This window comes from Dasypus novemcinctus, chromosome 5 (genome assembly GCF_030445035.2).
Source record: "Dasypus novemcinctus isolate mDasNov1 chromosome 5, mDasNov1.1.hap2, whole genome shotgun sequence".
NCBI lineage: Eukaryota > Metazoa > Chordata > Mammalia > Cingulata > Dasypodidae > Dasypus > Dasypus novemcinctus.
The window spans coordinates 26,100,460-26,119,123 of NC_080677.1; the positions used below are offsets into that span (position 1 = coordinate 26,100,460).

General features: G+C 39.9%; 1 protein-coding gene across 4 annotated transcripts in view; it reads right to left on the reverse strand.

Moving 5' to 3' along the window:
- Nucleotides 1-18,664, reverse strand: part of BBS9 (Bardet-Biedl syndrome 9) — a 591,858-nt gene that overhangs the window by 442,616 nt on the left and 130,578 nt on the right. For all 4 annotated transcript variants that reach the window (XM_058296789.2, XM_071215094.1, XM_071215092.1 and 1 more), the window contains one exon: nt 5,846-6,020. In XM_058296789.2, the coding sequence (XP_058152772.1) occupies nt 5,846-6,020 (175 nt within the window). The remainder of the gene's footprint in view (nt 1-5,845; nt 6,021-18,664) is intronic.

Consider the following 18,664-nt stretch of genomic DNA (forward strand, 5'->3'; position numbering starts at 1 on the left):
CCCAGTGGGCTCATGAACAAAGTGGCCATGGAGGTAGGAACGGAGGTCATGCATGGGCTCAGCAACACGGACTTCCCCTTACCAAGGCTGACTTGGCTACAGCCACTGCTGAGTGCCCAGTCTGCCAGCAGCAGAGACCCACACTCAGCCCCTGATATGGCACCATTCCTCGAGGTGACCAGCCTGCTACCTGGTTGACTACATTGGACCACTTCCACCATGGAAGGGACAGCAATTTGTTTTAATTTGAATAGTCACATATTCTGGATATGGGTTTGCATTTCCTGCACACAATGCTTCTTCCAAAACTACCATCCGTGGACTTACCGAATGTCTTATCTACCGCCATGGCATTCCACACAGCATTGTTTCTGATCAAGGAATCCATTTCACAGCAAATCATGTGTGGGAATGGGCACATGCCCATGGAATTCACTGGTCTTACCATGTTCCCCATCACCCTGAAGCAGCTGGATTGATAGAATGGTGGAATGGCCTTTTGAAGACTCAATTATGGTGCCAACTAGGTGGCAATACTTTGCAGGGCTAGGGCAATGTTCTCCAAGAGGCTGTGTATGCTTTAAATCAGCATGCACTCGATGGTACTGTTTCTACCATAAACAGAAACCATTGGTCCAGGAATCAAGGGGTGGAAATGGGAGTGGCACCACTCACTATTACCCCTAGTGACCCACAATGAAAATTTTTGCTTCCTGTCCCTGCAACCTCAAACTCTGCTGATCTATGGGTTTTAGTCCCAAAAGGAGGAGTGCTGTCACCAGGGAAAACAACAATGATTCCACTGAACTGGAAGTTAAAATTGCCATCTGGCCACTTTGGGTTCCTCTTACCTCTGAATCAAAGAGAGAAGCGGATTTGGCTCAACGGATAGAGGGCCCACCTACCACATGGGAGGTCCAGGGTTCAAATGCAGGGCCTCCTGACCCTTGTGATGACCTGTCCCATGCACACTGCTGATGCACACAAGGACTACAATGCCACACGGGGGTGTCCCCCATGTAGGGGACCCCACATGCAAGGGGTGTGCCCCATAAGGAGAGCCGCCCCACATGAAAAAAGTGCAGCCTGCCCAGGAGTGGCACCACACACACGGAGACCTGAAGCAGCAAGATGATGCAACAAAAAAAGAGACACAGATTCCCAGTGCTGCTGACAAGAATGCAAGCTGACACAGAAGAACACACAGCAAATGGACACAGAGAGCAGATAACTGGAGGGGGGCAGGGAAGGGGAGAGAAATAAATAAAAAATAAATCTTTTAAAAAAAGTGAAAGAAGGGAATTACTGTACTGGCTGGGGTACATAAGGGGGTAAAGAAGAGTTTGCCTGTAATACAGGAGATCCTCTACGGCATTTCCTAGTACTGCCATGTCCTATGGCTAAAGTCAATGGAAAATTACAACAACCTAATCCAAGCAGGATTAACAATGGCCCAGAATCTTCAGGAATGAAAGTTTGGGTCACTCTGCCAGGCAAAGAATCATGGCCAGCTGAAGTGCTTGCTAAGGGTAATGGAAACATGGAATGGGTAGTGGAAGAAAGTAGTGATAAATATGAACTTCTACCACGTGACCAGTTATAGAAATGAGGACTATAATGGCCATGAAACTTTCTTTCTTGTTTCATTATAATGATCATTGTATATGTACACAAAAGAATTTCTTTGTCTTCTTCCCCAAACTTTCCCCTTATTATATACAAGTTGTATCTGTTTCATGTCATAATATTTGAGGATGTCAAGTTTGAGAGTGAATATTACCCAAGAACTTGCACCCTATTCTGTATGGAATTAATGCATTTCCAGTTGTACTCAGGAAAGTTGAACATTATTAGGTGGAAATACATACATATATATATGTAGATATATATATATGCATGTCTGTTATTGTTTTCACTTAGAGACTAAGTATGGTTTAGGGTAATCTGTATGGTTGCTGAGTTGACAAGGGGTGGACAGTGATGGTTAGGCTACTGTGCCAACTCGGCCAGGTAATTGTGCCCTGTTGTTTGGTCAAGCAAGCACTAAGCTAACTCTAATACAAGGGCATTTATGGACGTTACTCACCACTGACTTTACTGCAGTGGTAAATCATAAACAGCTAGTTATAATTACATCAGTCAGGGAGACTGCAATCAACATGACTAACGCTTAATCTAATCAGTTGAATGCCTTAAAAGGGGAAGTGATTCCAGCATTGAGAATTTCCCAGCTCATCTTTGGACAGCCAACATCTCCCAAAACTCATCAAGAACCTTCACTGGACTTTCATCGGAGTTCCTCGTTGCAAACTGCCTGCAGAATCTGGACTTGTGCATCCCCAGGGCCACATGACAGACTCTGATAAATCTCTTACTATTGACAGATATCTCTTGTTGATTGTGTTTTCGTAGAGAACCCTGACTAAAAAACAGGTATTCTATTTCTAATCTTTAACCCTATCATTACTATTTCATTTTCCTACTAACTGAATTTGGCAATATATTAGGCTTCATTTTTTGAGAAGTTTTGGATCACAGAGGGGTTCAACTATGGCAGGGGAGGAGCACTGTTATGGGATTTTATTGATGGGGGACACATGGTGGGAAGGGAGTTCTCCAGGTCATGTATATAGGGTATAAAAAAATATTCAGGTATTCTTTGGGTATTGTCATAATAGGTAGAATTACAAATGACAACTGAGGGAATGCTGAGTTCCTAGCCAGGGAAGCTCTGTCACATTCCCCAATGGAACAGCAACAATCCCCCAAGTATCTTAATTATCTTATAGGTAGAATTAATGAAGCTTCAAAAGAAGAAAAACCACAGTTTTCATAATTCCTCCAATTCCAAATTGTACCATTATCATTTAATTTAATCTATTAAACTTGAAAGCATATATAAGTATGAAATACTATTTAATGTTATGTGATTGTCATCATCTCACAATATCACATATCCCATGCATTTTTACCATTATAAAAGATCCATATGATGGAAACAGTGCGCGTTTTTTCAATCTAAGATCGAGGTGAATTTAATAGATTGGTATGCTGGAAACCCAGGTGCTGGTTTTCCTGAGGGCTGCAGTGACCCACAGGTTCTATGGTCAAGGTAGATGGTTATGGAGTTCAGGGCCATGTCAGTTGGCCCTACTTTGGAGTTTGTGTTCCTGAGTGTGATGGAGTTGGACTCAAATATAACCTCCACACATGCCTCTTCTGTCACTTTTACCAGACCTGTGGTTGGCGTTTGGGTTGGTGTATACTCAGGAGACCTGAATTTCTAAACTGTCCATGTGACAGACAGGCCCTGGGCCTCAGAAGACTTGTAGCTCCTACCCTCTGGTTTCTTGGACTTGCCCTGGCCAGCTGACAAGAAGGTGAAGAGGGTCAACCACCACACCAGGGAGCCAAGAGTACCTACAGCTGCAAGCAGGAGAATTGCATCCATCATCCATGTGGAATCTAAACCCCCTCTTAATGTAGAGGTGGACTGGACATAACCATCCCAGGTCCACAAGATGGAGGAATAGAGTATGGATTAGAGTGCACTTACTGGTGTTCTGCTGGGGAACTACTGTGATTAGTAAGGGAAGAAATTGTAGTAGTGATGTGGAGAGGGTGGCCTGCCTCAGTGGTTGCTGATGGTCGGGAGAGGGAAGAAGAGATACGGTGTGGGGGCATTTTCAGGATTTGGAGTTGTCCTAGGTGGTGCTGCAGGGACGTTGCGTGTCCTGTCATGGACCACTGGGGGGACTGGGGGAGTGTGGACTACAATGTGGACAACTGTCCATGTGATGCAGCGATTCTCCAGAATGTATCCGCCAGGTGCAGTGGATGTGCCACAATGATGGAAGAGTCTGTTGATGTGGGAGGGGTGGCATGCATGGGGTGGGGGGTATATGGGAACCTCATATTTTTTTAATGTAACATTTAACAGAAAATAAAGAAGAAGAAAAAATGTGTGTGCTTCTGTTAGATTAAACTTACTTGCTAAGGAAGCATCCACATTGCTTCCTCATCCAATCACTACCGGAGTTATTACCAAATTAACCCGAATGCATATTTTAAAATAAGCAATGCAGCATTCAGATCTTTGTATTGTGATGCTAGTATAGCACTGCCAATATCACTACTTGGAAGGAGGTGAGGCACAGAGCTGTCTGGAAAACTGAAAAGCAGATCTCCTCAATATTGCTAAAGTTTTGGCAAGCACGAGTAAATTACACAGATATCTTTCTCAAACTCTCAAAAAATATATAATATTTTATTTATTACCAATAGCAATGTCACAACTCATTCATCTTGTTTGGAAAACAAGAGCCATAAAAAGAATATGGCATGATGATATGCTTCTGTAATGTTCTGTTGAGTCATAAACATTTGCTTATTTTCAGAGTTTTTGAACCCTAGGAACCTTCACAAAAGATAATCAATCATGAAGGAAAACTTGCTCTATATCCAATATTGAAAACTGAATATAATAATTTACCACTATATTTTCTCCTTGCCTTGGGAAAAATTATATAGCCAAAATTAATACTGAAAAGCTGTTATGATGTGTTGCTTATATGTTAAACTTCTAAATGTTGCCATCAGTAAGATAACAACAGTAAAGTTACTGCAGATATTTAAATCCTCCAGGTCTATTTCTTTTTCCATGTATCATGGATTTCCATGTTCTTCTGCCCATTCTCTCTTCTAACAACAAAAAAAGACCTCCTCCAAAAACTCAAAACCTAATTTTCATTGAAATTTAATTGTTCTCAAAAATAACTCATCAAAACTATTAAGAATTTCCAGCAAAAAGCATAAAACTATTTTCATAGAGTAGTTTTCACACTTTACCTGTACTATGAAAAAATTATTAAAATGTTAAAAATAATTAGCATTCATAACGTTCATAACAACACTCATATTTCTAGTCAGTATTTTTCCTGTGCTACACACATTCTCTTTTTTTTTCAAAGATTTTGTATTTATTTCTCTCCCTTTCCCCTCTCCCCCCGCCCCAGTTGTCTGTTCTCTGTGTCCATTCGCTGCACCTTCTTCTCTGTCCACTTCTATTCTTATCAGCGGCACCGAGAATCTTGTGTCTCTTTTTGTTGCGTCATCTTGCTGCATCAGCTCTCCGTGTGTGCGGTGCCACCCCTGGGCAGGCTGGACTTTCTTTTCGTGCTGGGCGGCTCTCCTTACGGGGCACACTCCTTGCTCGTGGGGCTCCCCTACACGGGGGACACCCCTGCGTGGCAGGGCACTCCTTGCGCACATCAGCACTGTGCGTGGGCCAGCTCCACACAGGTCAAGGAGGCCCGGGGTTTGAGCCACAGCCCTCCTATGTGGTAGGCAGACGCCCTATCCATTGGCCAAGCCCGCTTCTCACACATTCTTTTTTGTTATAAAATAATTCTGTATCTGACTCTTTTCAAGCAACACTGTATTTTATTATTTATGTTATTAGGGAGCAGTCACAATAATTACTGATTATTTTCCATGGGCCAGCAACAGGACATACATTATTTTATATAATCCTCATAACAAATTTATCAAAGTAGGCATTATTATCCCCCTTTACAGCCATGATGAGGTCACTGACCAAAACACAGCTGTTAGTAGCAAAACAGCATTTCAGCCCAGGTCTGCCTCTCTCCAAAACCATCTCAAATCATTATACTATACTGTCTTGCAAATATTTTAAGATATATAATACATGATATACTTTCATTTTCTCAAAGAAACTAGTCTCTTTTTCACATGTAATATTCAAGCTCTTCATGGAAAAGATGATTCAGTAAAGCTTAACCAAAAATCACAATGATTGCAAATATTTAGCATTCAAACTTACTTGTAACTTTCCACCTGTCTGCAGGAGGAGACAGTAATGAAGGAATCTGTACGGGAACTGTACGCCAGAGGTCCAGGCAGAAGGGAACCAGGGAGAAACCTCCCAAAAGCATAGCTTTCCTGTTCAAACACCATAAGCATCCCATCCATTGACTGTATACAAATTAAATCTCGACCTAAGGAAAAATTAGAAGAAATTAAATGACCTACTCCTCTAATAAATATTTTAAACCGTGCAGAAAAAAGTTGTCACGCATTAAGAGAATAAATACATTTCACATCTGTAGCCCACACTAAAACATATATACAGTAAGTCCTATAGTAACAATTTCGTATGACCTTGGATATCAGCACCAGTTTTATGTATTGTATACTTAAAGTTTAATTTATCACTACATCCTACCACAAAAATGTCACAGTTAATTCCTCCCCCTCAAGGGACAAAACAGGCAATTTAAATTTTAAATTACAAATCAATGAAGCTATCAGATTATTATATATCAGTATATATACATTTACCAATACTTAGAGTTATCAGAAGAAAGATGTCTATAGTTTTAAATACATTTATTTTCATTTACTACATGTAAAAATACCCTAGCTTAAGATAATCCGTGGGAACAAACTTAACTCTTTGTAAGATGCCATTTTTTCCAAATTCAAAAAGATAATGAAAACTGTTTCTTCTCCTTTTCATAGTACGCCATCAGCCTCAGACTTTCAAATGCTTCAGATATTAGTCAAACACAACAGACCAAACAGCATGTATTAGATACCAGTTTTATACAAATCACTGTGCTAAAAGCACTGTTGTGGGTTTTATATCCTGAAAAACACTAATCATTGATTGCCCTAAACAATAGAATGATTTTGCAGAGTCTTCTATCAGTATTCTTTTTAAAGATTTATTTATTTTTCTCCCCTTCCCCCCACCCCCCACCCCAGTTGTCTGTTCTCTGTGTCTATTTGCTGCGTCTTCTTTTTCCGCCTCTGTTGTAGTCAGTGGCACGGGAATCTGTGCTTCTTTTTGTTGCGTCATCTTGCTGTGTCAGCTCTCTGTGTGGGCGGTGCCATTCTTAGGCAGGCTGCACTTTCTTTCACGCTGGGCAGCTCCCCTTACGGGGCTCACACCTTGCACGTTGGGCTCCCCTATGCAGGGACACCCCTGCGTGGCAGGGCACTCCTTGCGCGCATCAGCACTGCACGTGGGCCAGCTCCACATGGGTCAAGGAGGCCCGGAGTTTGAACTGCAGACCTCCCATGTGGTAGACAGACGCCCTAACCACTGGGCCAAGTCTGCTTCCCTATCAGTATTAATTAGTGTTCATTGTAATAACAATAATGATGATGACTTCTATGATAAAGTTTAGGATCCCAAAGCTAGGAAAGTTCTACTGACTATTACTTCTCATGTTCTCATAATGTGATAAGTGTATCCTATAATGTATTACTTATGGGAAAACTGTGCAGAGAAAAGTTTAGCCACTCATTAAGAGAATAAAAACATTTCACATCTGTAGCCCACACTAACACATATATACAGTAAGTCCTATAGTAACAATTTCATATGACCTTGAATATCAGCACCAGTTTTATGTATTGTATACTTTGTTTGAAATTTAGAATAACTTTGCCCAAAAAGAAGTCAAATTGCATACAAATGGATGGTATTCTTACTGTTATAGCTGGCCAAGGGCAAGTATACTTGTCAATGTTTAAAAAGAAACCATATTGTCAATGAAGTTCTTCATAAGAGAAAACATACTAAGATTTTCCAGTGTTTATTATTGGAATATACACTAGCCCATTTTAATTGAAATAAGAGGTTTATCAACCTGAAATAGTCTGACAGATGCTCCAGATTACACACTGTCTCAGCATATGAATGTTCACTAAACATACATCTGAACCACTCAGGAATCTCTTCAGAGAAAAAAGGATTGTTCATACTAATGCTACGTTGACGAGTATTTGCTCATGCTCAAATCTTTCTATAATACCATGATAGGTGTGGTAAATTGAATTATGTACCCCAGAAAAAGGCATGTTCTTAATGTTAATCCATTTCTGTGGGTGTGAACCCATTACAAATAGGACCATTTAAAGATGTTATTTTAATTCAGGTGAGGTCTAGCTGAACGAGGTTGGGCCTTAATCCTGTTACTGGAAGCCTAATGACAACAAAGCCAGGGAGAGGAACAGAAGTTGGAAGTCAAAGAAAGGCAAAAGAGAAAGAAGACATCACCCTGTGCACTGCCATATAAGTGTGACAGAAAAGAAAGACTCAAGAATCGCCAGGAGCCAGCCCCAGAATGCCGCAGTCTTCGGGAAGAAAGCACAGCTTTGCTGATGTCTCCATCTGGGACTTCCCCCAGTCTCAAAACCATGCACCAGATTAATTAAGCAGAGGATTACGGGAAGAGGGAGGAGTAGGATGCTCTGTGACTCAGTCCTTTCCACCAAAACAAATATTAAACAGGCAGGAAGAGGATAAAAATCCATAAAACACCAATGAATAAGATAAGAACGTGGATTACTGAACAAAGCCTTTAAAAAAAATGATCTTAAACATGCTAAAGGAAATGAGGGAAAATACAGAGAAAGAACTAAAGGATATCAGGAAAAATGAAAACATCAATAAAGAGAAAGAAATTTTAAAAAGGAACCAAACAGAACTACTGGAGTTGGTCACAATAACTGAAATGAAAAATTCCCAGGAGGGTTTCAATAGCAGATAGGAGCTGGCGGAAGAATGAATGAAGCTACAGACAAAACACTTGAAATGAGTCAGGTTGAGGCAGAAAGAAATATTAAAAGCAAAAACAGCCGAAGACACCTCTGGGATACCATTAAGTGTACCAATATATTCATTATGGAAATCCCAAAAGGAGAAGAGAGAAAGGGGCAGAAGGATCAGTCAAAGAATTGATCAGGATCTGGTAGAAGAGCAACAGACTTCAACTTAAGTCAAGAGTCAAAAAGAGAGAAGAAATCCATTCAATGAAACTCCTATGCAATGGCCTTGACCTATGGGGGAAGATATTACTGTAACTGAAGTCATATTCTTGATATCTGTATTATTAAAGAATATGAGGTCAGAGCATGTATACTTCCAAGCAGAGGTACCAATAAAACATTGTATTCACTTCAATATGTGGTATCACTGAACCACGAATCTTCAGTCTACAATAGGCTGATCACCTTTAAGAACTGGTTCTCAAAGAGTGGTCCCTGGACCAGCAGCAGCAGCGTCACCTGGGAACTTCTTAGAAATGCACCTTTGCAGACCTACTATATCAGAAGCTCTATGGGTGAGGCCCAGCAATTCTAGGTTTTAACAAGTTCTATAGAGACTATTCTGAAGCATGCTAAAGTTTGAGAACTACTGCCTTCACAAGATATAATAAAAAACTAGGGCTTGAAGAAAACTTGAACCATAGAAAAAATTGGGCTCCTCAGCATGATATACAAGATCTTATCTCCTTGATATTCTACCAATGTAGAGGAAAGTATTTAATATACTGTAATGTGAGAGCAGGCTGACTCTAGAATCAGATAATCTAGGTTTGAAGTCCAGCAGCTCTACTAATTATTAGCTGTATAAGCTAATAGTATTCAAATTTCCTATTCGCAAGATGGTATATGTACCTCAGTACATTGATGCAAGAATTAAATGAAATAATGTATGAACACTAGATCCATCAAGTAGTAAATAATCAACATTACTATTTTTATAATTTTCTAAGCTTCATACAATATGTTGTATTAATTTTTAACTGCTTGTTTCCAACACACACAATGATGGTGCATGCTTCTTCACTTTCACTTTTCAAAAACACTCTCACTTTTCTTCTCTTGGGTCTAGTGGACATATTTGCTTGACCTAGTGAACATTCCCCTCTCCTCCCATCCTCATCAATGAAGTTTGGATGAGAGTGATCCCCTTCTTAGCTTGAGGGTAGGCCCTGACATATTTAAAGCAACTAGTATCCTGCTAATCAAAGTGATAAGTTCAGGGATAGGTGTAATTACAGCCAATGAGAGAAACTAATCCCTAGACTTGTGCTGGAAATAGATAAAAATTTCTTTTACTCTGGAGAGTAAAGTGTGGGAATATATGGTTGGGGTCACAGAAACCAATTGGCTTTTAAAAGGGCACAGTTATAAAAGGGCCATGGAAGATACTGCTTGAGCCAATGTAGTAGAGAAGTCAGGTGTATGCAGTATCGAAGGCTAGGACACAAGAACTCTGAGAAGGAAGTTGATTTATTTCGACTGGCCAGACTCAGTGGACTCCTGTCCTAATAAAAACCAAGCCCCAAATAGAATCTTGGGTTCCCCTTTATACAGAAAAGATATAAGGGTTGGGAGTTAAATGGTGCTTTTATGAAAGAAAACAACTTTCCTTGTTAGTTAAGCATTTGTCTGAGTCAGATAGGTTTTGTTTTTTTGTTTTGTTTTTTCTTAAGATTTATTTTTTATTTATTTCTCTCCCTTCTGCCCACTCCCACCCCATTCGCTGTGTGTTCTTCTGTGACTGCTTCTATCCTTATCAGTGGCACCAGGAATCTGTGTTTCTTTTTGTTATGTCTCTTGTTGTGTCAGCTCTCCGTGTGTGCGGCACCATTCCTGGGCAGGCTGCACTTTCTTTCGCGCTGGGCGGCTCTCCTTACGGGGCGCACTCCTTGTGTGTGGGGCTCCCCTACGCGGGGGACACCCTGCGTGGCACGGCACTCCTTGCGCACGTCAGCACTGAGCATGGGCCAGCTCCACACGGGTCAAGGAGGCCCAGGGTTTGAACTGTGGACCTCCCATGTGGTAGGCAGATGCCCTATCCATTGGGCCAAGTCCACTTCCCCCAGACAGGTTTTGAATTAAAGTACCCCCCACATTTCAAGTGAGCTTGAATTAGCATATCCCCCACATCAGGTGAGCTTGAATTAAAATCTCCCCCACATTCCTTCTGGATGCAACTTTGAATACACATTCAGTCTTACATCCTTTCTGAACATTCAAAGACTGTAGGGCCTATATTACTTATTTGGATTTCTAGAGACTAGGTACATTTGGATACAGAATTAGATAATTTTGAATTTATGCACAGGTTACATTACCAACACATGGCACTTCACCTAATGCCTAACTCTGAACTCTACAACAGTAAATTCCCATAGAAGCTGAATCCCCTTTGAGTTGAGTTCTCAATCCCTGACTCAAGTGGTTCTTCCTTATTTTTCCTTTAGAATCATCAAAGGTTGAGATTCACATCTTCTCAGATGTCTTTCCTTTCTCCAGCTGTGATCTCAGAGAGTCCCATCTTTACCTCTATCTTGGAACTAATCATCACAAAATGAAATGATCTGTCTGTCTTATGTCTGTTTTTCACCTTAGACTAAACTTACCTTTGTAAATACAGCACTTATATATGTCTGGTACATAGGAGATACACAATTAATATCTGCTGAGCTCAACTGAGCTAGCCAAAATAATTTGTAAATCTGTACTTCTCATTGGCTGAGATTTTATTCTACGTGTTTCACATACTACATTTGAAGCTTGCAAAAAAATGCTTTATTTTTTATTACAATCCTAGATGGATTTTTTCTTTTAACGTAGGGATCAATTCAAAACGTTACTCAAATAAATAAAGCCTTCAAAACACTGTTTTGTAAGCAACTTTAGAATACATATCAAAGGCTCTCCTTACAGATAATAGGAACAGAAAGATCAGTCCAGAAAAGTCATGAAGGTTTTGTTGTTGTAATGGCACAATGCCACCAGGAATCCTTCATAAAAAAGTAATAGGATTTCAGGAGCTATTTAACTAACTTAACCATGAACCATATTCAATGAGACCTTAACATATGCTCAGCATTACATTAGGAGCTCTAAGAAATACAAAACAACAGCAAAAATACTACTACTGCTATTTACCAAGCACCTCTTATATTCCCAGCCTCATGCTAAGCATGTAACAAACATATTAGCTATAATCTTCAATAATCCTAAAAGGTGGACAATAGTCCCATTTTATATGTGAGGAGTCAGAGCTTAAATACATTGTCAAATATACAACAATTAGAAACTGAAAGAGCCAGAAATCAAATCTGGCTCTGTCTCGATTTTACCATGCTGGTTCACCAACACACAAAACCATTTTTAAAAAAATAAGTAAATAACAGAATATGCTGAAATCAAAGCAAAATGAAATGGACTTTAGGTGCTAAAGAAAACCAAAAAGTTTCATTAGAGTAACCTTCCTGGGAAAAGTTGCATGATAGATGTAGGATGTGTTTAAGACTGAGAAAGATAGACAGAATGAATAGAAGACAAAGAAAAAAGTACAGGGAATTTCTGGAAGAGAAAAGAAACACAGGAAAAAAAAATGCAGACACAGTTAGATTTGACCCACAGTACAATGGATCAAGTTTTATTTAGCGAAAGACCAGGAAACAGGTTAAAAAGATGTCAGTATCCTAGTGATGCTTTCTTTAAAAGTATGCCTTAAGTACAGAGAAAATTAAACAAATTTTATAATTGAAATAATTAGGAAGGGTGGAGATTTCATCAGAATTTAAAATCTTGACATTTATTTCATTAATCTTGTCTATGGTAAGAGAAAATTAATCATTGTCACTTGAAATACTATTTGCAAGATCTGGAACAATATGAAGAAGGACCTATCAAGACCATTTTGAAAGGATTTGGGGTTAGGGGAAAATAGAGTCATTGTAGGTAGGCACTGCCCAGCTCTTTCACAAACAATAGCTGAGAAGGGGCAAAAGCTGTTTTGTGTGAGCTGTTTTGGGAATCCACAGAGGGGAGGCTTCAAGGCATCAATATGGATGAAACTAGACAAAGAGATAAAGAGCCTAAGGGAAAACCGTGACTTGTTTGCCCCTGTGGCTGGAAACAGTGGGTGGCTAAGTCCCACCCTCAAGACAAAAAGCCCCCATAGACCCCCTGGCTTTCACCAGCCAGTTGAGTGGGAGGAAGCATTCCCTGGGAGGAAAACGGGCCTGGCAAAGGGTGGAGAGAGGTTTCCTTTCCATGGGTTTGGACACCTGAACCCCCTTTGAATCTTGGAAAGGATACCATTCAGCACTGCGGTGGCCCCGGGGAGAGGGGAAAGGGGAACCTGCTCAGGCAGGCTGTCATAAACAGCTACCCTTGGAGAGAGGGACTTAGTCAAGGAAGCAGTGGAGATAGGCAACTAACTAGTCTGGCTGCTGAAAACTATTAAAAGTTCAACTTGCCTAAGGGCAGGAAAAGCCCAATATGCTTTCAAAAGCCTATTTAGTGGGAAGAGGATATGGCTCAAGTGATAAGGCCTCTGCCTACCATATGGGAGGACCCCAGTTCAATCCCTGCAGCCTCCTGGTGAAAAAAGAGAAAGGGTGCCTGCATGGTAAGCCAGTGCTTGCGTGGTGAGCCAGGTACCTGCATGGTGAGCCGAGAACCCATGTGGGTGCCCATGCGGTGAGCCAAGTGCCTACATGGCAAGCCAAGTACCTGCACAACAAGTCGAGTACACGCACAAGTGCCTGCGTGGCAGGCTGAGTACCCACATGGTGAGTCAGTGCCCATGTGGTGAGCCAGTACCCACGCAGTGACCCGAGTGCCCACAGAGTAAGCTGAGTGAGCATGTAGTGAGCCGGTGCCCGCACAAGTGAGTCACGCAGCAAGATGATAATGCAACAAAAGAAAGACAAAGGGGAGAATCAAGGTGAAGTGCAGCAGAGACCAGGAACGGAGGTAGCGGAGGTAGCGCAACTGACAGTGAATCTCTCTCCACATCAGAGTTGCCAGGATGCAATCTTGGTGAATCCTAGAGGAGAAAGATAAGAAGACAAAAAGAGAACTAGGTACAGAGGATCACACAGGGAATGGACACAGACAGCAAAAACAGCAGTGCGGAGGAGAGGGAGAAGGAGGGGAAGGAAAAAAAAAGACACTGATTAAAAAAAAAACCCTTTTAGTCTACAGAGTTGCTGTAGTGCAGTGGAGGAATTCCTGTCTTCCATGTAGAAAGTCCTTGGTTCAAGTCTAATATAATGAATTTAAAAAGGGATCCAGGGAGAGCTAAGGCACTCAGCTAATTCCTTATAATAGGGAACTTATATACTGAGTTTCTACTGGTTTGTTTTGTGGTTTTGGGTTTTTTTTTTTCCTTTCTTTCTCCTTTATTTTATTCACTAAAACTGGACACATCATCTGCAGAGGGCAGGATGCAGGGTAATTAACTGATGGGCACTGGCAGCCTGAGAAGTTCTCTAGGGACCTAAAGAGAAGGCTGCTTTCCTGGATTGCTTCTTGTTGCTGTTTTGTTTCTTGTTTGTTGCTATCCCTTTTTTGGTTACCTTTTTTCCTTATACTTAATTTTTTCAAAATATTTTCTTTCTCTTCATTTCTTCATTTTTCTGTCTCCTGACTTCTGTTGCTTTTCTTCCAACACTTCTTGTTTGGTCTTCATTTTTCTTTTTGTTCTCTCTCTATTTTTTCTTTCTTTCCTTCTCATCTGTCTGACCTTTTAATTTGTTCTACTGTTTTTCTCTCAATTTTGTATCTTGTTCTATTTTTTTCTAATCCACCTCTTTTTTATTCTTATTCCTTTGTATTTTTAATCATTTTTTACTCATATTACTTAGTTTTCTAGCTCCTGCAGATTCCACTTCTAGCTTTTTTATATTACTATCACTATTATTCTTTTTCTCTTACCTCTTTCCTTTTCTCTGATCTTAACATTTTTTCAAGGGAACACAGACAATTACAAGAATATAGAATAAAAGGAAACAAATATCAAAAATTAACCTTACCACAAAGAAACAAAAAAATAAAAATCCAGAGTAGAAAGAGAAGTTAACCAACCAAATAAGCCCATCAAGATAAACTGATGCCCAGGCAGCAAGCATACTAAGAAACAGAAGACATAAACAGAAGGAGATGCATAATGTGTAACAATTAATCAAGGATGTCCAAAGAAATATCATGAATCAACTTAAAGAAATAAAGGAAGACATAACGGATATTAAGACAACACTGAGGGACAGACTGAAGAAAGTATAAACATACTGAAAAAGATAACGGATATGATGGTAATGAATAGCACAATCCAAGAAATCAAAAATACACTGAAAGCACATAGCAGCAGATTTGAACAGGTAGAAGAAAGAATCAGCAATGTAGAAGACAGTACATCTGAAATCAGACAAATAGTAGAACAGACAGATAAAAAGAGAGAAAAAAATCAGCAGGGACTTGACTTAGGGAATTGAATGACAACACAAAATGCACATACATATGCATTATAGGCATTACAGAAGGAGAAGAAAAGGGAAAGAAGACAGAAGGAGTATTGGAGGAAATAATGGCTGAAAATTTCCCAAGTCTATTGAAGAACATGGATGTACATATCCAGAAAGTGCAGCACAGCCCAAACGGTATAAATCCTAACAGGTTTACCCTAAGATATATGCTTGTTAAATTATCCAATGCTCAAGACAAAGAGAAAATACTGAGAGCAACAACAGAAAAGAAATTCATCACATACAAGGGAAGCTCAAGAAGATTAAGTGCTGATTTCTCATCTGAAATCATGAAGGTAAGAAGGCAGTGCTATGACATAGTTAAGGTGCTAAAAGAAAAAACTTCAAACCAAGAATTCTCTGTCCAGCAAAGCTGGCATTCAAAAATGAGGGAGAGTTCAAAATAGTCACAGATAAACAGAAATTAGAAATTAGAAAACTGCTCTTCAAGAAATATAAAGGGCGTTCTGAATGTTGAAAGGAAAAAACAGGAGAGAGACAGAGTTGGAGGAGAGTGTAAGAATAACTAAAAAGATAAAAGGAGAAATAAAACCTACATATGGCATACATAAACCTAAAGAAAATATGGCTAATGTACCTAATTCCTTAACAGTAATAACACTGAATGGTAATGGCTTAAACTCTCCAATCAAGAGAAACAGATTGGCAGAATGGATGAGTAAAGATGACCCATTGGGAAACAGACTTTGGCCTAGTGGTTAGGGCGTCCGTCTACCATATGGGAGGTCCGCGGTTCAAACCCCGGGCCTCCTTGACCCGTGTGGAGCTGGCCATGCGCAGCGCTGATGTGCGCAAGGAGTGCCGTGCCACACAAGGGTGTCCCCCGCGTGGGGGAGCCCCACGTGCAAGGAGTGCGCCCGTGAGGAAAGCCAGCCAGCATGAAAAGAAAGAACAGCCTGTCCAGGAATGGCGCCGCCCACACTTCCCGTACCGGTGACGACAACAGAAGTGGACAAAGAAACAAGACGCAGCAAATAGACACCAAGAACAGACAACCAGGGGAGGGGGGGGAAATTAAATAAATAAATAAATCTTTAAAAAAAAAAAAAAAAAAGATGACCCATCTATATGCTGTCTAACAGAAACTCACCTTAGACCCAGGTATGCAAGGAGGCTGAAAGTGAATGGCTAGAATACAATTTAACATGCAACCAATAACCAAAAAAGGGTGGGAGTAGCTATACTAATATGGGACAAAACATACTTTAAATGCAAAACTATTGTAAGAGGGAAGCACACTTGGCCCAATGGATAAGGCGTCCATCTACCACATGGGTTCAAACCCCAGGCCTCCTTGACCCATGTGGAGCTGGCCCATGCGCAGTGCTGATGCGCACAAGGAGTCCCCTGCAACACAGGGGTGTCCCCCGTGTAGGGGAGGCCCACGCGCAAGGAGTGCACCCCTTAAGGAGAGCCACCCAGTGCAAAAGAAAGTGCTGCCTGCCCAAGAATGGCGCCACACACATGGAGAGCTGCCACAACAAGATAACGCAACAAAAAGAAACACAGATTCCCAGTGCTGCTGATAAGGATAGAAGTGGTCACAGAGGAACACACAGCAAATGGACACAGAGAGCAGACAACTGGGGAGGGGAGAAATAAATAAAAAAATAAATCATTTAAAAAAAAAAAACTATTGTAAGAGACAAAGAAGAACACTATTTATTAATAAAAGGGATAAACTATCAAGAAAGAAAGAACAATCATAAACACTTATGCACCTAATCAGGACACCTCAAAATACATGAGGCAAACACTGGAAACACTAAGTGGAGAAAGAGATGCCTCTCCAGTTATAGTGGGGGACTTTAATACACCATTATCACTATTAGAGAGAACATCTCGACAGAGGATCAATAAAGAAACAGAGACCTTGAATAATTCATTAAAGGATCTGGATCTAACAGACATATACAGAACATTACACCCAAACACAGTGGGATATACATTCTTCTAGAGCACACACAAATCATTCTCCAAGATAGACCACATTCTAGGCCACAGAACTACTCTCAATACTTTTAGAAAGACTGAAATTATACAAAGTAACTTTTTTGATCACAATGTAATGAAGATGGAAATCAGTAAGGGGCAGAGAAGCAGATTAGGGACAAAGACATAGAATTTAAACAACATGTTCTTAGACAATCAGTGGGTCAAGGAGGAATTGAAAAAGAAATAAGTAACTACCTTGGAACAAATGAAAATTACCACACAACATATCAAAATATACAAGATACAGCAAAAGCAGTGCTGAGAGGGAAATTCATAGACATAAATGCCTACTTTAAAAAAGAAGAGCTAAAATCAAAGTCCTAACTGTAGACCTGAAGGAAATAGAAAAAGAACAACAAATTGACCCCAAAGGAAGTAGAAAGAAGGAAATAACAAAGAGTAGAGCAGAGCTAAATAAAATTGAAAATAAGAAAGCACTAGAAAAAATAAACAAAACAAAAAGCTGGTTCTTTGAGAAGATTAATAAAATTGTCAAACCCTTAGCTAGACTAACAAAGAAAAAAAGAGAGAAGATGCAAATACATAAAATAAGAAACAAGTAAGGGGATGTCACCACTGATCCCAGAGAAAAATAAAGAGTATCATAAGAGGATACTTTGAAAAGTTGTATGCCAACAAAATGGATAATTTAGAGGAAATGGACAAATTCCTAGAAACACCCAAGCAGAAGTGTGTTGATGAAAGAAGAAACTGATAGACTAAACAGACCAATCACAAGTAAGGAGATAGAATTAGTCATCAAAAACTTCCCAACTAAGAAGAGATCAGGACCAGAAGGCTTTACAGGTGAATTCTACCAGATATTCTGGAAAGAACTAACACTAATCCTGCTTAAAGTCTTCTAAAAAATATAAATGGAGGAAACATTGCCCAATTAATTCTATGATGACAGTATCACCCAACTACCAAAATCAGAGACACCACAAGAAAGGAAAACTATAGACCAATCTCTCTAATGAACCTAGATGCTAAAATCAACAAAATACCTGCTAATCATATTCAGCAATACATCAAATGAATTATACACCAAAACTAAGTGGGTTTCATTCCTGGTATGCAAGGATGGTTAAACATAAGAAAATCAATCAATGTAATATACCATATAAACAGATGGAAAGAAAATCACATGGTCATCTCTAAGATGCAGAAAAAACATTCGACAAAATACAGCACCGATTCCTGATAAAAACACTTTAAATGACAGGAATAGAAGAAAACTTCCTCAACATGAAAAACCTACAGTTAACATCATACTCAATGGTGAAATCCTAAAAGCTCTCCCTCTATGATATGGAACAAGACAAGGAAGACCACTTTATCACTCTTATTTACCATTGTGTAAGAAGTACTTGCTCAAGCACTTTAGACAAGAAAAAGATATAAAAGGAATCAAAAAGAAAAAAAGGAAAAGAAAAAAAAGCACCCAAAATGGAAAGAGGTAAAAATTTCACTATCTGCAAATGACATTATCCTATACA